Source organism: Callithrix jacchus, chromosome 6 (assembly GCF_049354715.1).
Source record: "Callithrix jacchus isolate 240 chromosome 6, calJac240_pri, whole genome shotgun sequence".
NCBI lineage: Eukaryota > Metazoa > Chordata > Mammalia > Primates > Cebidae > Callithrix > Callithrix jacchus.
Window position 1 is genome coordinate 56,554,945 of NC_133507.1, and position 24,092 is coordinate 56,579,036.

At 39.9% G+C, this 24,092-nt stretch overlaps 1 protein-coding gene across 8 annotated transcripts in view; it reads right to left on the bottom strand.

Moving 5' to 3' along the window:
* RAPGEF4 (Rap guanine nucleotide exchange factor 4) overlaps nucleotides 1-24,092 on the bottom strand; it is a 327,935-nt gene that overhangs the window by 114,415 nt on the left and 189,428 nt on the right. For 7 of the 8 annotated variants that reach the window (XM_035304529.3, XM_035304528.3, XM_054257515.2 and 4 more), the window contains 2 exons: nucleotides 23,548-23,620; nucleotides 19,115-19,134 (listed from right to left, as the gene is read on the bottom strand). In XM_035304529.3, the coding sequence (XP_035160420.1) occupies nucleotides 19,115-19,134; nucleotides 23,548-23,620 (93 nt within the window). Of the gene's footprint in view, nucleotides 1-15,209; nucleotides 15,283-19,114; nucleotides 19,135-23,547; nucleotides 23,621-24,092 lie in introns of those variants that run through there. The other variant, XM_035304531.3, reaches the window with a different exon arrangement.

The window sequence follows — 24,092 nt, forward strand, 5'->3', positions numbered from 1 at the left end:
CAGGAATCCAGAAGCAGAGAAGCCAAAGATTTGAAGTATGTTCTGAAGGAGGAGCAAGGTTTGTGGATTTCTCCTATAAGAGACTATTCCAGGCTCAGGCAAGGATAAGAACAAACATTTATCGAACACTGTGTGCTGAGTGCACCACATCAGTTATCTTACTGAATACTAATAACAACCCTTTGATGAGCTCTCATTATTTCCATTTCACAGATGAGGAAACTGGCATCTGTGGGATAGGAACTCTCTGCTGCCCTCTGAAGAAAGTGTCCTTGCTTACCTTCCCCTTAAAGGAACAGTGATTCTCTAAAAAGAGCCATTCTGACCATGTCATTTTTCTAGTTAAACCCAATGCCTCCCCATTCATCTTGGGACAAATCCAAACTCCTTACCACTGCTTCAAAGTCTCTTCAGAACGTCACCCCTGCCTACCTCTCCAGCCTCAGTGGCTCCCTTGTTCCTACTGCCCAGAATGTTTTTAGCTTCTCAAATATTCCAAATGCTTTCGTTTTAGAGGTTTTGCCCAATCTGTTCCCCTCCCTTTTCCTGACTTCCCCATCCTTTAAGCCACACCAAAATGTAGGGCTTCCTCAGATAGACCTTCCCAAGTCCTCTAATACACACTTCTGGAGCTGGAATGTCCAGTGCAGTGGCTACTAGCCAGATGTGACCACTGAGCCCTTGAAACACAATGAGTCTGAAGGGAGATGTAAGCCTGCAAATACCTGCCCACGTATGAAGATGAAGTACAAGAAGCAGCGTGCAAACTATATCAGTAATCGTGTTTTATTAATGCTATATATTGAAATGAGAATATCTTGGATGTGTTAGGTTACATAAAAATACATTATTAAAATTAATTTCACCCCTGTTCACTTTTTAAAAAATGTAGCAACTAGAAAATTTTAAATTACACATGTATCTTGCATCCTATTTTTGCTGGATCATGCCATGACAGAGTGTTCTTCTGTACTTCCCTTTGGTAACACACGTTACAGTTGTAATTACTTGGTTACTGACTTTTTGTTTGTTTGTTTGTTTGTTTTTTACCAAACTCTAAGATCTAAGCATGCGAACCATGTTTGTCTTATTCCCCTGGTGCTCCGGTGCTGAGGCACCTGGCATACAGTGTGGCTAAATGGAGTTGTTGAAACAATAAAGGCTAATTGAAGGTGGGGATCCATTAGGAAAAGGGGAGCAGGAAAATGCCAAAATTCCATCTCCTTTAGCACAAAATGTGAATGTGGACCTTTAATCTTAGAGAAGAAGAAAGCAGATGGTGGTGCTGAATTTGAGCTAAGATAATTTACAATATATTACCAGAAGTTTTTGAGCTCTTTTGCAGAACATGGTGGCTCCAGTTAATATTAGGTAATTGTGGTGCAAAGGTAATTGTGGTTTTTGCCATTAAAAGTAATGACAAAAATCGCAACTACTTTTGCACCAACCTACTGTATATTTCAAGATTGCTAAGAAAGTAAATTTCAAATGTCTCTTCACAAAAGAGGGATATGTCAATTCGCTTGATGTAATCATTCCCCATTGTATGCATATATCAAAATATCACATCACACTCCACAAATATATGTCATTATTATTTGTCACTTAAACTCTCTGAAAACTACAGAGCACCATTAAAAATAATATATTACCAGAGATATAAATGAGGGGAATCAACTTTATCTTGTTTATAATAAAAAAATACATGTTGAGAGCACACTATGTTCTAGATGCTGTGCTTTGTGAACTTTATATGCGTGTTATTTAATCCTCATGATAAAGTGAGGAAGTAGGTTCTATTATTATCAACACATCTTTCAGATGATGAATCTGAGTCTTAGTTTAAGTAACTTGCTCAAGGCCACATAGCTAAGAAGTGGCAGTGCCAGCGCCGAGCTCCAGCAGTCAGCCTGCAGTCTCCTTGCTGGTTTACTCCTATGCTGTTCTGCCATAACGCAGCTTCCTCAAAGAGTGTAAAGAGAAATATCTGCCCATTAACACAGGTTCTACCCTAACTCCCCTAGTCATTGATTTTCCATAAGCCTTAACGATGATATCAAAAAAAAAGAATTTTATCAAGTGCTTACTTTTTGTCAGTCATGGCAATAGGAACTTGCCATGGATTATGTTATTTATTTTTCACAATAACTTCATGAAGTGAATATTTTTCATCTTTATTGCAAAAATAATAGAACTATAGAATAGTGAAATTATAAACAACCAAAATATACAACATTATACAAATGTTTAAAATAACTGATACCGCAACAGAATTAAGGAATATTTTGCCATCATTACAAACAATGCTTTATGGAAGATTTAAGATACATGGTAAAAATTATGACATTATAAACATAATAGCAAGGGCTTTCTTTCTCACCTCAAAGCCCTACCTTGTGCAACAAGACACGAGAAATAAAGAAAAAGCACACAGATTGGAGAGGAAGAAATAAACCTGTCTTCACTTGCCAGTGACATGATTGTCTACGTAGAAAATTCCAAAGAACTTTTGGAATTAATAAGCAGGTATAAAAAGGTCATTAGATACAAGGTCTTATAAAAAGTATCAGTTGTTTTTCTATATATCAGCAATGAAAAATTTGGAATTTGAAATAAGAAAATGCCTCTTAGAACATCATCTCCCCAAAATAAAGTACTTTGTATTAATCTAATGAAATGTGTATAGGGTATATATAGAGACAACTATGAAACACTGGTGAAGAAAATCGATGAACATCTAAATAGAGATATATTCCATGTTCATAAATTACAAGACTCAATACGGTTAAGATGTCAGTTCTTCTCTGCTTGATCTATAGATCCAATGAATCCCAATTGGAATCCTAGCAATCTTTTTTGTAGATACGTAGACAAACTGATTCTGCAATTACTGGGAAGGTAGAGGACCTAGGCAGAATAGTGTAGGAGGCTGTTCTTGCATTGCTAAAAGGAATACCTGATACTGGGTAATTTATAAGAGAGGTTGAATTGGCTCACACTTCTGCAGGAAACAGCAGCATCTGCTTATGGGGAGGCATCAGGGAGCTTTTATTCATGGTGGAAGGTAAAGCAGGAACAGGCACTTCACATGGCAAAGGCAGGAGCAAGAGATAGAGAACGGTGGGGGCAGGTACCACACTTTAAATGACCTGATCTTTTGAGAACTCATTATCACCAAGGCAGCACCAAGCCATGAAGAATCTGTCCCCATGATCCAGTCACCTCCTACTAGATGTCACTTCCAGCATTGGGGATTATAATTCAACATGAGATGTGGGCAAGGACAAACATCCAAACTATATCAAACAGCCAACACAACACAGAAGAACAATGTTGGAGGACTCATGCCACCCAATTTCAATAATAATAATATATATTCTTATAGTATATATTCTTGACATGATGTGATGAAAACAGTAGAACTCTGAAGTTTTCTCCCCAAAACCCATATTCCTAGTCTAATCTTAGAAAAACATTAGACAAATTCCAAGTGAGCGACATTCTATAAAATGCCTGACCAGTGTCTCTTAAAACTGTCATCATTATCAAAAACAAGGAAAGTCTGAGAATTATGATAAAGCTAGCAATTAAGACAGTGAAATATTGCTGAATAAATAGACATATAAACTAGACCCACATAAACATAGTCAATTGATCTTTTACAAAGGAACAAAGACAATTCAATGAAGAAAAGATAGCCTTCAACAAATGGAGCTGTAAAAACTGGATGCCCATATGCCAAAAAAATGAATCCATATACAGACCTTATGCCTTACCCACACATCTCTACCTCAGAAATGATTATAAACCTACATGTAAAAGACAAAACTAAAATTTCTAGAAGAAAATATAGGGGAAAATCTATTTAGTTTGGTGATAAGTTAGATACAACAACAAAAGCATAATCCACGATAGAAAACAAAATGGATGTTGGGCTTGACTGAAGTTATAAACTTCTCTGCTAAGGACACTGTTAAGATGAAAAACGAAACCACAGACTGGACTGCAAAACTCATATCTGAAAAAGGACGTGTAACCAAAATATACAAAGGATTCTTCAAACAATAAGAAAATAACCAAATTTTTTAAATGGGCAAAAGATACCTCAACAGAGAAGACAGATGGCAAACAGCATCTGAAAAGTTACTGATATCATTTGTCATTAGGGAAATGGAAATTAAAACAAGAATGAGATACCACTACCTATCTATTAAAATGGCTTTTAAAAACTGACAATACTAAGCTGGTAACGATGCAGAACAAAGTAACTCTCATTCACTGCTGGTGGGAAAACAAAATGGTACAACCACTTTGGAAGACAGTTTGACAGTTTCTTACAAAGCTAAATATAGTGTTGCCACACAATCTAAAGATTGCACTCCTAAGAATTACCCAACTGATTCGAAAACTTATGTCCACACAAAATCTGCCCACAAATATTCATAGAAGTTTTACTCATAATTGCCAAAAAATGAAAGTAGCCAAGATGTCCTTCAAAAGAGGAATAAATAAACAGTAGTACATTTATACAACGGAACACTATTCAGTAATAAAGGAAAGAAACTATCAAGCAATGCAAGGACATTGAATCTTAAGTTTATATTGCTAAGTGGAAGGCTATATGCTGCATGATGTCATTTATACGACAGGCTGGAAAAGGCGAAACTTTATAGAAAGTAAACAAATTGTGGCTTCTGTGGCTTCAGACATGGAGGAGGATTAAATAGGTAAAGCACAGGGAATTGTTTAGGGCAGTAAAACTATTCTGTATGATACTGTAATGGTGGATACATGATACTATGCATTTGCCAAAACTCATATAACTTTGCAGCACAAGGAGTAAAATTTAATATGTGCAAATTTAAAAAATCATTTAAAAGGTTAGGGTATCCCAGGATAGAATGCATACAGTGACAAAATAATTTGACTGTATAATAAATATATGAAATAACTTCAATGAAGGGGGTGGCAGAGCAGAGGCAGGTGAGGAAGGTGCTGACTTAACTAAGAAATGAGTGGAGTGGAGAAACTGAAGGCAAAGACACCGCACACAGCGCTTTGTTCTGCTTGGTAATGTCTGTTTCCCATGGGGGCCCAGGCAAACAATTAAAGCACTGTAAATGTAAACGGGAATTAGATGGTTAAATAAATAGGTGGCAGATGGTGCAAGCCATATTTCTCACTGCTGGGAGTGGAAGGTTTCAAAGGAGCAAGGAGAAGGGACTGGAATGATCCATGTGATAATGGATTAGAGTTGGAGAAATCAGTATGAACTCAGGCTTAGCCACATAGATTCAGATGGTTGCGTGCGTGTGTGTGTGTGTGTGTACTTATAGATATGTGTGTATGCACAGGTTAGGGTGCACACATATATTTCCTTGCTATGACAGATGACAGGGCTTAAGAATATCCTAGCAGCAACTGCATGCCTAGCACCCAGATCTTTCATCAAAGGAACAAAGAATCCTTGGCCAAATGGCTGACTCTGAGACTAGAGCAGAGAATACATATGCAACTAGCCGTGCACAGGTAAAGCAGTGCTCAACAAAATAGAACAAAGCATAGTGATTCAAGTATGTCAAAGGAATACGGGAGCTCCCAGTGGCCAAAGCTGTAACAATTTAAGCATAAAATTAATAGGGTAGTATTGGATTATAATCCAAAGTATTAAATAAATATCCATGAGGGTATAGTGATATAAAAAATGACCAAATAAACCAATCAACAAGGGAAAGGAGACAAATCCCCCATGCAGAGGAATTCCAAACAATGTGGCTATTCTGCTATCAAGAAGCTGGAGCCTAGCTCCTTTCTCCGTAAGTGTGGGCTGTGTGCACGATGACTTCCTTCCAGAGTTCGGTACGGAAAGCCGGGCAGGAGTTGGGGGAGAGTGACGTTACAGTGGAGAAACTTGCAAACACTACCTCAGCCAGATGACCAAGGTCAACATCAACAGTGATAAGTCATACTAATAGTATATATTCTTGATATGATGTGATGAAAATATGGTCTTCTCCAAACCCCAAGCCCCAGTCTAACATTGAGAAAAACATTAAACAAATCCCATACCCAAGCTACATCCCTTGAAACTGTCAGTCACCCAAAACAAGGGAAGTCTGAGAAACTGACAGCCAAAGGGAGCCTAAGGAGACAAGGGGACCGAACGTGAAGTGGTGTCTTGGATAGAACTGTAGAATAGAAAAAGCACATTAAGTAAAAATGAGGGAAATCTAAATAAACTATGGACTTTTTTTTTAAGAGACAGGGTTTGCTCTGTTGCCCAGGCTGGAGTGCAGTGGCGTAATCATGACTCACAGCAGCCTCAAATTCCTGGGCTCAGCCAGGCACGGTGGTTCACACCTGTAATTTTGGGAGGCCAAGGTAGGTGGATCACGAGATCAAGAGATTGAGACCATTCTGGTCAACAATAGGGAAACCCTGTTTCTACTAAAAAAAAAAAAAAATACAAAAATTAGCTGGGCATGGTGGTGCATGCCTACAGTCCCAGCAACATAGGAGGCTGAGGTAGGAGAATCGCTTGAACCCAGGAGGCAGAGGTTGCCGTGAGCTGAGATCGTACCACTGCACTCCAGCCTGGTGACAGAGTAACACTGGGTCTCGAAAAAAAAAAAAAAAAATTCCTGGGCTCAAGCAATCCTCCCTCCTTAGCCTCCCAAGTAGGTAGGACTACAAGCAGACACCACCATACCTGGCTAATTAATTTTTTTTTTTTTTTTTTGCAGAGACAGGAGGCTCACTGTGTTTCCCAATCTGGTCTTGAACTCTTGGTCTCAAGTGATCGTCTTTCCTTGGCCTCCCAAAGTGCTGGGATTACAGGTGTGAGCTACCACATCCAGCCTTAAACTATGGACTGTAGCTGGTAATAATGAATCAATATTTGTTCATGAAGAAAATATTCTTACAAAAAAAGATAAATTAAAGATGCTTTCAAATGAGAAAAAATTTAGAATTTGTAGCCATTACAACTGCTTTAAGAGAATTTCTTTAAAAAGTTCTTCAGACAGAAGACAATGATACCAGAGGAAAACTAAGAACATCAGGGATGAAGGAAGAGCACCAGCAATGCAACAAAAATAATTCCAGAAATGGGAAGGGATGCGTGAAAAGTACTTTGACAAGATACAAATAGCTATTTTTTTTAATTGCAAAAATAAAAAATAAAAAATTATTGCAGAAGAAATTCATTCTACATTATGGTTGAGACAATATTAACTAATTTTTAAAATCCTTTAAAAATTTAATTGGAAAAGGAAGAATATGAAACTATATATACAGTGTAAACTAAATTTTGTTTCTATTTTATACATGTTTTGATATGTTAACTATATAAACACACAGAGCTCTTGGAGGTAGCATTTACGGAATGTTTTTTAAAACATTTATATTTCTAAATATTCAACATATTTGGAAAGTATTATATTTATGATCGGGAAGAGCTAACCATTATTTTAAAAAATTCACTGTCTTGCTAGACTTCATTTTAGACTCTTGACAGAAACACCTTTTAGGTACACAATATAAACATCAGTGACTCATCTGAATGTAAATTTGGCTCACAGACTTTAAAGACTCAAAAATGTAGATTAAAAAGGAACAATTCCTGTAATATTCTAGGAAAAATGAGATTGCTTACGTCATGTACTGTTGAAGCACCCACATCTAAGTAGCTCAAAAGACTTAAGATCAAACCTTGTTACTCTCCACATAGTATATGTTAAGAAGTTGGTGAAAAAGAAGATTTCATTCTGATTAGATGGAATGCGTGGACTTTCTAAAGCACAATGCTCCTTGCAATCACAGCTATGGCAAAATGTGATGTCAACATTATTCTCATAAGTGCATCTGTCCAACTTCTTCATAAACAAGGGATGAAGACTAGCCTGAAATGAGATACTGATTGCATTATGATGTTATCTGAGTACATCAATAGAAGGGGGCAGGGTTTTTTTTAGCAGTCAGCGGAATGCACATCGCTGGGGAGGAGCAATGACTGGCTCCCACTTCCCATCATTCCTCCTTCTGGGCACAGACCTCCCCATCATCAGAGCTGTGCATCCCACCCACACTGGCTCAGAGTGGAGGTGGAGGGGTCATGTGGCCCACCATAGGCTAGCCAGAGTCCTTCCCCCAGGCTCTCTCACTGTGGCTGCTGGGGAGGAACTAGGAGCTGTTGGTGGCCATGTTTTTAGGCTGGGGAAGAAGTAATAAGAGGTAGAGCCCTTGGCTCTCATCAGCCCATGGCCAGCTCCACACTGTGACCCCCCGAAGTTCCTCTCTTGTTGTTTTTTTTGAGACAGGGTCTGTCTGGCTCTGTTTCCCAGGCTGGAGTGTGGTGGTGTGATCTTGACTCACTGCAGCCTCTGCCCCTCAGGCTCAACCCACCCTATCACCACAGTCCCCTGAGTAGCTGGGACTACAGGTGCATGCCACCACACGTGGTTAATTTTTGTGTTTTTGTGGTGACAGGGTCTCACCACATTGCCCAGGAAGGTCTGGAACTCCTGGGCTCAAGGATCCTCTTGCCTCAGCCTCCCAAAGTGCTGGGATGACAGGCATGAGCTACCACCCATGGCCTCTTATTTGCCTTTGAGGTGGCTTGATCTAGGTTTCTGCCACCTGTAACTTAGAAGTCTGGAGTTATATACTAACCTAATAACTCTGTAGCTTTGTGAAGAGGAAAAATGTTGGGGTGGGGGGTGAATAATGAAACTTTTTTTTTTACTGCAACCATAACAGATGAAATGAAACACTGTTGTCTCAGAAATCCTTCCAGTTCAGGTGACAAGCCTCTTACAGTGTGTATTTTGGTATTTTGGTACTTAACTCCAATCTCTCTCAGTACCATATTCTGAAATAATCATCTGCTTACTTATCTCTCTTCCCCATTAGGTGGTTTGCCCTTTGAAGTCAATAATTCATTGTATTGGACTTTTTGGACTTTGTATCTCCAGAGCCTACATGGCACATAGTAGAAACTTAATAAATATTAGTTAATATAAAAAGATTAAATAGGGCCGGGTGAGGTGGTTCACGCCTGTAATCCCAACACTTTGAGAGGCTAAAGTGTATGGATCACCTGAGGTCAAGAGTTTGAGACCAGCCTGGCCAACATGATGAAACCCTGTCTCTACTAAAAAATACAACAATTAGCTGGCCATGGTGATAGGCAACTGTAATCCCAGCTACTCGGGAGTCTGAGGCAGGAGAATGGCTTGAACCCAGGAGGTGGAGGTAGCAGTGAGCCAAGATCGCACCACTGTCCTCCAGCCTGGGTGACAAAGCAAGACTGTCAAAAAAAAAAAAAAAAAAAAAGATTAAATAAAATATAGTCATTTTTCCTTCTATCACAAAATTACCTCACTCCTTCAAACTTTATTAATTAGAAATTTGTGACTAGGCTAGAAAAATTAATTTATCCAAGGAAAAAGGCGGGTTATTAACCCATTTAGTAGTGTAAGAAACTGTAAAAAGAATGATTGAACTAATTAAGAGAATAAATTGTTTCAAGCAGGCCACAGTCATTTAAAGTCACTGCTTCATATAGAAATAATTTGTGGGCTAAGTTGCAAATAACATCCCTCTACCTGTTCATTAAATTAGGTCCCTGAGGATGTCTATTAAATAATGCTTTGTTAGCCTGGTTCATTTACTGTTTTTACTTGCAATATTACCTAAACCAATCTTTTATTAATTTATAAGGTTACACCAGAAATCATATACAGAGTTAACTTATAAATATAAATGATCTTAAATCTACAACATATAATAGAGGGCCAAAACAAACCTGAAAAAATTCATGCTGATTTGTGTCTCATTATTTCATTTCTTTCAGACACATTTTAATTTCATTCATGCCCCGGGCACATCCTCCTGAGAACAAATACACACCGTCTATCTCATTACCACTCTCTAATCTAATGTTTATCATTATTAGCTATTGACTGGACCCAGGTACAGTGCAAAAGTCTAATCACACTTCATTCTTGGATACTGCCCAGTCCAGGGACCTTAGAACCAGGTCTCCAGTCCTACTCTACTCTAATGCCTCCCTCCCTCAGGTGATGGCAGTTGCATCCTTCCATGTGTTCAGGCCAAAACCCCTGGAGTCACCCTTGAGTCCCTTCTCTCTTACGTCATATTTAATCCTTCAGAAAATCCTATGGACTCTATTTCCAAAATCCATCTAGAGTGCAACACTTCCCACCCCTCCACTGCCACTCCACCATCACCTCTAGCTCTCCATGAAGTACACACAAGTTTCCTAGGACTCAAAGAATTTAGTAACACTGCTATTTAAAACTAATTCTCTCCTCACCTTCCCATTTTTGTGAATGAGTTTTCCTAGTGCTCACATACATAAAAGAAGAGGAATGAAACGGATGGCAAATGGCTATTTCCTATAGGAAATAATTCATTTTTTAAAACACTTGCCAAGTCACCAGTGATACATTTCTAATAGTAATTTACTTTAATGTTTAATAATTTTGTACAGAAATTTATAAAATATTTATTTTGTTTTAATAATTGTATACAACTACTTATTGTCATAACTCAATCTAGAAGAAAAATTATAACAAGACCTCTGGTCACAATAAATTTGAAAATACTAATATTTAAATGTAAGTACATATTTTTAATATATGATCAATATGAGGGTGATCCATAAGAGACTTTCAATCACAAACATATGCTAACACGAAACTACCATATTAACCCTGGGCAGCTCATATTTAGACAGTTAATATGAGTGCAAAATAATCTTCTATTTAAGATGCTGCTGTGTTTGAGTCTTTGTTATTGTAGCTGAACTTGGATGATAAAGTCATCTGGCCTGGAAGACAATATGTTACAATAGAATAAAATTCTATGGAGGAACTAGAATGGGAATCTAATTTAAACAAGAATAAGAAACAATATAACGTAACAATTAAAACCCTTGTTCATATATTTTTTTAAATGGCGAGCAACAAATTATTTCTCACCATGTGTGGTCTAATATACAGTATGCATTCCATAAATACTTGCTGATTAATAGACTCATTCCTCGAGAAAATGTGTTTAATTTACAGGACTGGAACTCAACCTTCCGTACAGACTTGCATACCAGACTGTGCTGCATTTAGCAAAGTCAAATATCAACACTGCGTGAGAATGGAAGCCGACATATGTGCACATATGACCAGATGAATGAGTGAATGAGCTGGTTATTTTGATGGTTCCAAAGTACTAGGAATCTTACAAATAAAAATAACATTTACTACTAATATTTCCACTTTTCATCCAAACATCCTGTGCCATGTAACTAAAACTCCAAGGTTAGACATGCACAAACATTAGAATGACCACCAGAGGGAGCCCATGTGTTTTTCTGAATATGCCAGACATCATACTGAGAAAAAGGAAGAGAATACACACAAAATATAAAGCTGGGGGTAGGCAGGTGGGGTGGTGCAAGGAGGGCCGGAAAGGGGAATGGGAAGCATTACCTGTTTCAATCATTTCAGAGACTGTTATTGAATGACAGACCATTTATGCATCTATGTTACAAATCCTTTTACTAGGCAGCTGTACGCTGCAATGCTTTGACACTTATAAAAGGAGTTAAATGTAAGATTTAAAAATCTCACATACCCTAAAACTAGCAGGTCCTGGGTGGGCTGCTGTGATAACATCCATGACTCTCCGTTCTGCCCCAAACAGGCCAGCTGCCTTTTCCAGCTTATCTTTGCGTTCCTGCTTTCACTCTCTATTCTGGTTCATCTTCGTGGTTAGCTCTGGAGGAAGGTTTGGGTGTGGCTTCCTCACTTTGTTTGGGATTGAACTATCAAATTACAGCAACAGAGGAGGCCTTGGTGTGACTTGGGAATTTCTGATTCTCCTGTCTGAGCCAAGTTTTAAGGACAGTTAGATGAATGACTTTCCATTTGTTGTCATGAAGGCTTCCCAGAACTGAGAATTGAACCAAGTGCTAACAGGATGCAAGAGGACCTCTCTAAGGCTTTCCAGGCCTGATCTCCACTTAACCCAGGACCCACAGGCCTGCCTCAGAGAGCCCCCTCAAGATAGAAAAATATCCTGGGGCTAAGGCTGTAGAAACAGGGTGTGATCTTGTCTAGAATTATGCTCCATGTAAGCTGAATAGAATGTTTTCTATTTGAGAGCAGTGATGAGTTTTGGAATCCTCTCCCACGTGCCCTCCACCCCCTACCCCTTCCTGGCTTGATTTTACTAATCCTTTTATTGTGGTAGGTCAGATCACCATTTACCAGTGAGGAAACTGAAGCTCCTAGAAGTGAGTGACTGACTTGTCACTGGCTATTAAGTGTCAGGGATGGAAACTGACAAACATGTGCTTCTGAGGACATGGATTGTAACAATGAGTGAGTATTGAACCCCATCATACTAATGGAGACAGAAAGGAAATTATTGTCTTCCTTTTCCCTCAAACTACAATTGAGTGAAAAGCATGACAGAAGTGAATTCAATGACTTGGCTCTTGTTTTACCCAGAATTTTCATGGTATATTTTCCCAAGTTTCCTTTCTGTCTGAATGGGGTAATCAGAAATCATGTATGCAAATAAATTAGCACAAACAAATTGAATTCCACAGGCTTAGGTACTGGGCTGAATGCTGCTAACTGCTAAATTTAACATGCTTATTAATGCCTTGAATATGGAATCAAATCAAAAACATTCTTATCAAATTTAACAATGATACCCAATTGAGTGGGGGTGGCTGGCAGTTAGGAGAACTAGTTTGAAATTTAAAATAACCTTGACAAACAGAAAAGGAAAAAGAGGGCAAAATTCAATAGAAAGCTTTGCAAAGTAATTCATTCAAAAGAGGGGGAAAACAAAAGAGAACAACAAAAATGAGGGAGTATTGACTGGGCAATTATAATGGAAAAGGAGCTGGAGGTCAGAGTGAACAATAGCCTCCAAACGCAATCCAGTTCTGTCATTTTAAAAATGAAGGCATGATTTTGAGAAGTACAAATAGGGGGAAACTCAAGCTAACTCCCCCTCCAGACTCAAAAGAGATCAAGCTCTTCGAGGAGGGGTTAGAAAGGAATTATTGAGACACTGAAATGCCTGTGGCTTGGAAGCCAGGTTTTTATAACTTTGAAAGGGATCCTTAGAAAGAAGAGTGACTAAAATAATTAAAGTTTTTTATTTCAAGCTGCTGAAATGAGCCTCAAAAGAGAAGATTCGGGTACTCTTTTCCTTTGTTTATGCAATGCTCTCACCCTGGCATATGGTTTGCCTGCCCTCTGGGTAGCACCCAACTTCCATCAAGCATCCACCTGGCATTGCCTCCTCTATGGTGCCTCTTTGAACCCCTTCCCTTCTTCCTAACAACAACTTCACAGTCCCACTATGTGTCTCCACAGAGCAGATCCCAGAGGCCAGCACTGGCTAAGTCCTTGGCATACATTATCTCATTAATCCTCTTGAACACCTCCAGGAGCAAGACACTACTATTATTCTTCTTCTATAGATGAGGAAACAAATGAGTAAGGCAGTTAAGTAACTTGTTGATGTTCACATGCTAGAAATTGGCAAAGCTGGAAGTTTAACTGAAACCCAAACAGCTCCTCAATCCCCGTCCTCAGGCCACACTACCCTGACCACACGAGTAACCACAATGCTTCACTGTTCTTATCATTCACGTGCGCTTCTGTCTGCCCAGCTGCCATATTTTCATAGTCCGCTATGAGGGCCTGAGATGGATCAATAAATGTTCATTGAATTAAAGGTTTTCAAGCAAGAAGTGGTATATTCCATGGGTATTTCTGAGTCATTCTTTGAAGAGAAATAGAAAAGAAAACTAAATTAAAATTAAAAGGATTTAGACATTTATAAAAACTGGCAATAGGAATTCTGAACAATTCCGGAACATAAGGTGATCTGACCTTTTCTTTTCTGAAATTTTTAAAGAATGGAAATTGTTATATATATATAATTTATACATGTATAAATATGTACACATGTGTCTATATATTATATATATATATGTGCATTTATATGTCAAGCATCTTCAATGTAATTTCATCTAAAGGTACAGAGGGTGACTACAGAATATCTAAAATCTGTGGACTCAGGGAGCCTCCCTGACACAGAGTTGTTAGTAGAAGAGAATCTAACCCTAAATTACATGTCAACACTAGATTCAGTTTATCCATCTGAGAACACTACAATTTTTTCTCCTAACCAGAAGACATATTTTACAAATAATTTGTTCTGTTTTTCAAAAAGAGAACAATACAAATTCAAATACATCAAGCATAAGTGATACTATCTATTTAAGCCTCATAGTTAATTGAGATAATGTGCTAGCAGCCCAAAGTAACTGGTGATGAAGATAACTGCCTTCAGAGCAGGAGAAAATGCTTCTGAAGACAGCAATATATTCTGCCACAACTTGAAAGCAGCAGCGCCTACCTTACTAATATCATGACGTCACACTCCTCGCTCCCTGCTGACAGTGGAATGATTCTGAGCCACATCTCAAGGCCGTGCAATGTTTTAAAGTGAGAGCAAGAAGCTGTCGGCCAAAGAGAAACTCATTTCTTCTGTTATTATTATTTAACCTCGAACACTACACAGGTTCTCTTAAATACCTTGCTCAAATCAAACTCTGATTACTGAAAAGATGGAGGGAATATATTCAAAGCAGGGCCATGCCGTGTATCTCAGCTGCAACCCTAGAAAATCGTCAGCACGGCAGCAGCATTAAAAAGTTCTATTTCATAAGAGAGATTGTAAAGAAACAAAGCATAGAATATTAAAACAATTACCAAATATAATTCATAGTATTATAAAAATGATTTATAATACCACAACCTCAAAACACTCCAATGAACCACCACCCAATACATCTCGTTTCACCAACAAACTCACGGCAAGCAGGTCCTAGGAACAACGTCGAGAGCATTCAGATGCAACCAACACATGGCCTAACTGACAACAGAAGGATCAGAGTTCTAGAATATTAGCTACGTTTCCTATTAACTATTTAGATGGATGACAACTACACGTCATCCTAAAAATGCGATGAGTTTTTACCACTGCAGAAGCTAGAAACAGAGATGGCATTGCTAGCTTTTGTAAGAATTGAAAAACAGATGGAATAAAAAGCAGAACGAAATTTGACAAGGACACTCTGCCCCATAAAATGCACAACTCACAAGTACAAAAACAAACATTTCTTCAGAGACTGGAGAGCTGAAGTTGTCCTTGGCACCTTCGACAAGAAGTCTCGGTGTTTTCTAGGAGGTGGGGCAAAGTAAGTTCTGGCTCAGGGGCTACACTTTCTAATAGGCCAGCTAATGGAAGCAGTATTTACACACTACACAACTCACAGGATTGGGCCAGCACTGCTAATCTAATCTTCATTTGGGCGATAAGCAATGCAATGTGTCCTTCAAAATCAGGGCAAGCTGGATCAAGATTTTCAAGGCTTCAGCATTTTGTGGTTTCACTCTTCTATTAGGGTTTTCTACCCTGGCCAGTTACACATAAGTTTCAGAGTGGTAATGGCACTGTTGAGGTCACTGGTACTCTAGAGCAGAGGGACACAGCTGCCAGGGACACACCAGTGACCCTGGCTAAGGTGTCTTTATAGGTTCTGGGGCTGTATCAATCATGTTGTAAAGCAGGGTTTTAAAAACTTGTGTTCCACAGAAAACAGTTTGAATTCAATTGGTCTTTAAAAGTTAAAGTTGAAAGGGTTTATACAGCCTTATGGGATTATCTTTGGTCAAAATAATCCACTTGCTTTATTGGCTCCATGGTTGTTTTTCTTTTCTCTTTTTTTTCCTCCTCCTCTCTCTCTCTTTCTTTCTTTTTCTTTTTGCAGATAGGGTCTCGCTCTGTCACCCAGGATGGAGTGTAGTAATGTGATTATGGCTTGCTGTAGCCTCAACCTCCCAGGCTCAAGTGATCCTCCCACCTCAGCCTCCTGAGTAGCTGCAAGTACAGGTGTGCAACATCAGCTAGTGTGTGTGTGTATATATGTGTATGTGTGTGTATGTGTGCATGTGTGTATGTGTGCATATGTATGTGTGTATGTGGGTAAATGTGTATGTGTGCGTGTGTGTGTGCGTATGTGTGCGTGTGTATGTGTATGTGTGCGTGTGTGTGTATGTGTGCGTGTGTGTAAGTGTGTGCGTGCATGTGTGTGTGTGTGTGTTGTAGAGACAGAGTCTCACTATGTGTCCAGCCTGCATGGTTGTTTTTCTAACATTTTTCTTGATATCCTATAGGTTCCAGGGTCCTGCGTCATCTAACATTAAATGATATCTCTATCAATTAAAATAAATAGTGGATAAAATAATCCAGCAAGCAGCTGCCAGTCCATTTGTTTCTAAAAAGGTGCAATTTATGCATTTCTTTTTGTGCAAGGTAAGGCTGAGTCTGAGTATAAAAAGTAGCTGGCAAAGCAGCCACAAACAGCACGTGTCGACGTCTACATATTTGATGAAAAGTTAAACATGGTGATTAACAAAATGATGAGGAGAAGCTGGAAAGGAGAATATATTTTTTTTTCACAAAGAATCTGTTTGGACAGTGAAACAATAGTCTAAATGCTTTTATTGTTGTTTTGAAACATAAGGGGAATATACTATTGCCCAGCATGTAGTTAAATAAAGTAAAGGATAAAAGAAACCATCATAACACAACTTGCCTCCTATAAAGGAAACATTTTTCGTTAACACCACTTTAAGGCTCTTAGGTTCCTTTTTATCTTTCTAGAGCGTCGACTCTGCTCATGAATGCCTTTCATCTCATTTGCTGTACTTTGACTGATGGCATTGGAGAACTTTCCTAATAACACATGGTGAGGATACATCTACTCTTTGTGCTAACAGATAATTCTCTGTTTGCTAGAGAATGTGACCTAGAATAGCCTAGACAAATACAAATAAGCATGTACTACTACGAGTATTAGCGAGACGGCCTGGCCTGTTCCCCAAATCTTTCAGAACAACTTGTTAACAGTTTATTGTATCTGACAAGCTCATTGTTCTGCAAACTTTAAATGCCTATTTTGTCACCAAGTAAGCTACATGATGACAGCTGTTAGGTCCCGTGCTAAGAGTCCTGTGCCTGTTGTCTCACTGCAGGGGGTCCCACCTAAAGGTCACTGGGTGCCCAAGAGCGACAGTGCTTCCTTTTGAAGCCTAGAACATTTCAGCCCTCCCAGGGCTTGGACATTCTCTGTGAGCTCCCCACATCACTGACAGTCCCTTGATGAGAAAGTACAAAGCCTTTATATTATCTTTATTTGGCAAATCATTTGTGTATTATGTGTTGTAGGATGGATAATCGGGGACATCCGTATCCAAAATGGTAGCAAGAACAGTTTGCTGCTTTAGAATCTTTATAAGCCTGATTATTTAGAGCTTAACTCAATATACGAAGGTATTTTTATGACTAAATATCAATGGCAAGGTTCACTGAAGAAGGAACAGCCATAAAAGGCAAAAGGACAGTTACTTTATTAAAGGATAGGATATTTTTCAGAGGTGAAGAGTAGCTAGAAGATGATATAAGACTAGAGAAAATACTAACCATAATAATGGTCCCAACGTTTACTAAGCCTGCCTACTCTAGTTGTCTATGCTTTCTCCACAGATTATCTCATTCAATATCCATAATTTCCTTTTAAGGATCCACATTTTAAAGAGGAGATGAGGATGTCCAGACAAATCTAGTAGCTTGGGCAAGGCCACACAGCGAGGAACTGAAGTCCTTTGCTGGACCAAACAGAGTAAATTTTGGTGTAACATTTGAAGTGGCATTGCTAGGTCTTAAACCCAAGTTTGGCCAGGCGTGGTGGCGCACACCTATAATCCCAGCACTTTGAGAGGCCAAGGTGGATGAATTACTTGAGGTGAGGAGTTTAAGACCAGCCTGGCCAACATGGAGAAACCCCATCTCTACTAAAAATACAAAATTGGCTGCGTGTGGTGGTGCAGGCCTGTAATCCCAGCGATTTGGGAGGCTGAGGCAGGAGAATCACTTGAACCCAGGAGGCAGAGGTTGCAGTGAGCTGAGATTGCACCACTGCACTCCAGCTTGGGTGGCTGAGCGAGACTCCATCTCAAAAAAAACGAAAACCAACCCCCCCCACAGCCAAGTTTGTAGTGGTATAGCAGTGAGCTAGAATCCCCAACAAGTCCTTTTGAAACCAACACTATCAAAAGAGGAAGAACCAAAGTAAGCCAGAGCCTGATATCTGAGAAAGGCTACAGAAATCATCGAAACTGAATTCAGAGAGTATATCTTCCCACAGACACAGGACTGAAATTAGAGAAAGACAAGGGTGACAGTTCTGTAACATTGCCACTTGGGTACAGCAATCAAGGGACACAACTATAAAGTGACACACCTTGAGAGCCAACCAAGCACTGCTTCAGATCAATCACTGCACACTCCTATCATTCACCCTTCCATGTTGTTGTGTACATTTAGATGCTAGTTAATAGAATTAATAATATTACTATTTGCATGCAAAGGTATGCCACTAAGCCATGACCACTCTTGGAATGTTTGCTATTTATTGGTGAAATCTTTGTCTTAAACCTTCTACTCTTTTACAGAAAGAATACAGTTTTATAGAAACAATTACAGCAATTAATTATTTTCAGTTTCCAAAGAGAAATGTTGACACTAGTGCACTTAGATGTAATTAGACAAATTCATCGACTGACCCTGAATTTCATAGTTTGTATTCCTACTAAGGAGAAACAAGTAGTTTTCTACATGTGATTAGGCTAATGATTTGTTTGACTGCCATGTATGCATCGTGGGAAAAAGAAAAAAAAACATTTAGCAACTGTAGCATTTGCCCCTAGAATAACCTTTCCTCAGACTGGTTAAAATCAGGGACATGTAATGACCATGTCAGAGCAATCAACCTTCTCCCCTTGCTATTTCAAAGTGACTTGCCAAAGATGCCAGAATGAGATTAGAAAAAATATTTATTGCTCTGTTGGATGTGGGTTGAGAGCTCTCTTTGCTGATAGGGTTACCATGATTATTTTTACCTTATAACGATTTTTAGAAGGTAGAGAGAGCAGTTACTCACGTTCTCCTTGTCAGGAATCCCTAAAGGAGGAAAAAGAGACAGAGAGAGGGCATGAGTTGTATAATCAACCAGTAAAGTGGAATTAAAATTTTGTTGAACCAAACCAAGTAAAATTTCAGTGTTTTCAATTTGCATTTCCATGAAAACTTACATAATGCTGCATAGAAATATAAAAATTGACATAATGCTGCTTAAATAAATCAATGAATCAAGAGCAGGGCCACGTGCCCAGACACCAAAACCCAGGCTTATTTTGCTTCAACCATATGCTTTACTTTCATAGAGGTAAAAACCCATCACTGATTTATTTTCACTATGAAAGCAACTAATTTCACTGATTTAGGCACCAGAAGACTCGGAATTCTGGGCAGGAACATCAATGCCTAAGCTTCACCTGCTATGATTTTACTTTGCAAACCACCCCACTTGGCTCCAGTGATTTGAAGATGGGGCAAGCAGCACATGAAAGACATTGGAAAACAACTTCCATCATGAGCAAAGCAAACTCCGGCTCTCTCCAAGTGAAGTCTGAACATGGCAGAGGCTGTTTCCAGGGGTATCTCAGTTTTCTTAGCTAGAGAGCTAATGACTCATCCATTCCCTCATTTGTCATTGATTTATAAACATTGCATGAGTATTACTACAGGCAGTCCTGTTCCTTTTTACCTCCTTCAGGCTCCTCCCTGACTGACGTGGTAAGGGTGGCTATACCATACTGGGAGGTTCACTGCCCCAGCAGAGCTTAATGCCTCCAGTTTGGCAGGTACAAGTGACCTTATCTAGACGAGACAGAAGCACAGGTCATTTTTATCGGTGGCTGGCACCTATCCTCAAACTAGTGGAGTAGTATGAGATGGTTTGCAACCAAAAAAATACAGTAAATCAAAATTCTGAATAAATAGGACATTTGGTTTTTATACAAGAGGCTACACAGGATTTACAATATCAGCATGAAAAGAACTGAGTGCTGGCTGGATGCAGTGGCTCACACCTGTAGTCCCAGCACATTGGGAGGCTGAAGCGGGAGGATGTCTTGAGCCCAGGGGTTTGAGAGCAGCCCAGCCAACATGACAAAAACCATCTCTACAAAAACATTAGCTGGGCATGGTGGTGCATGCCTGTAGCTACTTGGGAGGTTGAGGTGGGAGGACCACCTGAATTCAGGAGGTTAAGGCTGTAGTGAGCAAAGATCATGCCACTGCACTCTAGGCTGGGTGACAGAGTGACACCCTGACTCAAAACAAAAAAAACTAAAACAAAAACAAAAAACCTGAGTGCTCATCCAAGTAGGCAGTAGCACAGAATGCAGGAGGAGTGAGGATGAAAGAGACTTTGGAAACATTCCCTGATTAAAGCTTTGAACCACACCTGGGACCGCACAAGATATAAAAACTCAGGCAGGAGAGACAGAGGAGAGCTATTCTCTGAAACAGAGAGTATTAACAGGCTCGCCATCACTTCCCAGGTCTGTCAGAAAGGGAAAGTATGGCCTCATGTTGGCACTCTGAAGCTCATCCTGAATCATCCATCCATCTATCTACCTATCTACCATCCATCTGGAAGAAGTAGGGTTGACTGTAACAGGAGCTTACTTTCTAGCAGGTTCAATAAGATAAATACACAGTTGCACAAATCACCACATATGAGTAGCTGGAAATTAGGAATCTGTAAAGAAACAATACTGAAAAGGTGATTTGAGGCCACACAGGAACATGACAGTTGGACTAAAACATTTTAATAGTCTTGGAATTTCATGTTCCATGGCAGGCAATGGACGATCATTGAAAGGTTTGAAGCAGCAGAGGGATATGATCAGGAGAAAGGAGGCAAGGAGACCGTCCAACATTAAAAGATGTTTAGGACATAAACACCAGATGCAATGGTATGGTCCTTGACTGAAGTCCAGTTTGAATAATCAGCAATAAAGACATTCGGTTGGGAATATTTGAATACAGGTTGGGTGGTGGATGTGATTAAGGAAAATCATGCCAGTTATTAGGTGTGATAGTGGTGCTCTGGTTATACATAAAAAAGTCTTTATTCTCAAGGCTGCCTGGTAATGTATTTGGTGTGATGTGTATATGTGATTGTGATTAGAAGAAAATATGGCAAAATAATATTAAAATGCATATTAATTTACTACTAAGAAATATACTGAAGAACTAAATTACTGATATCAGTTAAATGAAAGTGATGAAAATAAGGCTGTTAACTGTACCATTCTCTCCACTTTCTCTGTGTTTGAAATTTTTCATAATAAAAGTTAAAAAAATATCTTGGGGAAATCAGGTCTAGGCTAGACCGAGGGTGAGATAGTGAAGGTTCATAGCCAGTTAAGTCATAAATCTAAAGAGATGAAGCCTGAGGCCAGGTGGCTGCAGAAGAAACCGGGAGGAAGTCTGTGAACACGAAAAGGAAGGGGCCGGGCCCGGGTGAGCCTCTGGCCTCTGGGGGTAGTGGCGAGAGAAAGGAGGAGTCCAAAGTGGCTGAGGTTTGGAGCCGGGCACAAGAGGAAAACAACGGTGTTGTTGGAAATGGGCCTCTCCGGAGGGTCTGGTTTCTCAGGAATCAGAATCTGTTCTCTCATCAACATTTCCAGCTTGAGGGGCCAGCAGGACATCCAGGTAGAAAGAGAACCCAAGGTCACTAGGAAAGTTAGGCTTCCCCTGGGAGGATGAAACAGGGGTGTTGTTTGGGAGGTGTCTGTATCAGCTGCTGTAAAGCATTGCTGTGGAAGAGGGAAAGTAAGCATGGAGGAGGAAAGGGAAAGAAGCCATAGCTCAACTCTTCAGTAAAGGGAAGGGAAGAAGTACCTATGGAAGAGACTAAAATGTGAGTGGCCAGAGAGAGAGGAGGGAGCCAGGATACCACAGTGGCCCCCAGCAGCCAAGGCGGAATGGAGGCTGGTCGTGGACAATGGGAACGAACAGGTCTGGTTGTTGGTTGGTCCCTGGTAACTTTAGAGTGGTTTTTTTCAAGAAGGATGGGGCAAAGCCAGACTTTGGGGAGTTGAAGAGTAACTAAGGGTGAGGAAATAATAGCCAATGCTATTTGGGAGCTTTTTACATGCCTGGCACCCTTTTAAACACTTGACATATTTTGATTCATTGGATCTTTATAACCCTCTGAGGAAACTGAGGCACAGAGAGACTAAGTGCCTCACCGGATGCCACACAGCTGGGAGACAGCCCTGCTGGGACTGCAACTCAGGTGCTTAAATTAGCCAGCCATCCCTAGCTCAGCCAGGAGAGAAGGAAATCAAGGACAAGAACGGAAAGGAAGGACAACCCTGTTCCTCCCACCCTCCTCCTCCGCAGGAAAGTAGAAGGCAAACGGGGAGACAGGGTAGAGGCTGCACAGCAACTGTGAAATGAGGGGAGAGTGAGGTTGTTCACTCAGGATCGCGGTCCGGCAGGGAGAAAGATCTCGTGCAGTGAGTTATGAGTCAGTGAGGGGGGAGGGAATTCCAGTATCCAGGAAGCAGATGTGAAGGGTGACTGGCTGTGGCTCTGAAGATGCAGGCCCTGCCTGCTCCATCACCGGGTCTGCTGGCTGAAGCCCTATAGCGCCAAAGACTCCAGGACCTGGAATCTTGTTACACACACACACACAAGAGCTTCATAAGGAGACTCACAGATGCAATGATAACAAATGCAAACCGTATTTCCAACACGCATGAACAGATCAAAAGACTCAGAGGACACACAGGTTTCTTTGAGTCTAGTGGGGACCCACTAGAGAAGAGTACCACAGAGTAAAAAATTCTTTCTTTGCTGACCAGCCAGAGACTGGTGTCTCATAAAAGGCCTGGTTGTTTTAAATTGAAAACATTTAATGTGTATGACACACAGTTTCTATATACATACACCTAGTGAAATGATGATGGCAGGTAAACAAATTAAACTGTATGTCACCTTCCACAGTCACTTCGTGTGTGTGTGTGTGGTAAGAGTATCTAAAATCCACAAAGGCCTGTAATTGGAAGAGGCCATTATTTAGAAGATTAAATAAATGACTCACCCTGCTTCTCCCCTTGATCGATAGAGTCAAAAAAAGCAAGAGGTGGGGCTCTCAGGTATCCAGAAGGGACTGAGACAAATACAGTTCGTGCATCCTTTCTTTAAAAGGGCACAGAAATAACACTGGATTTCACTATAAGATGCAGACAGATATTTTGGGAAAGTATTCTAAGTACATTGAAGTTCCAGCTGGCACCAGAGCATACCTCTCTCTACCAGCTAAGACTGCAGAATAATACTAGATTGACCATTTCTTTAAAAATATCTCCATTGTGAGCTGGCAGGTTTGTTTATCCCCAAATGAGTCTGCAGACTTACTCCGACAAGCTGGTGTAGGACATATTTTTTTGTCACATAAAAACACACACCACACGACAAATTTTTAGATACAGAATGTTCACATTTTCCACTTACTGTCATTGTTAGAGCCCGTTTCCATAACACCATAAGGAGGAGCCAGAAGTCCTGCCATATACTGTCGATATTTCTGAAAAGACAAGATTGTAAACTCAACACACAGATATTTACTTGCTTTGAGCATTCATTTATTTACATGTTAAAAAGCAGAAATGCTGGGTGTCAGGAAGCATCTGAGTCTTGTATTTATAGAGCCATGGATCGCGTTTGCTGTGTTCTGAACAGGTCTTCCTGAATAAGACTGAATGTGCCCAGGGGCAGGGGTTCTATCTCTGCCAGTTCATTTATATATTTGTGGCTGCCTGAATTGTGCGGGATTTTTAGCACCCCCTGTACCCCTTCCCAACCCCACAAACACAAGCTCAGCTTTTTGTAGAGGGAAAAGGCACTTGGGCTTTATAGATGCAGATACAAATAAATGTGCTGCCTACTTAATAGGTGAATGGCACTGAATCAGCTTCTTTCAAAGCAAAAGAAATGCATATTGAGAAAAATGTCTTTTTTGAAAGAATCTGATTCACTTCCATTTACCTACTTCCTTT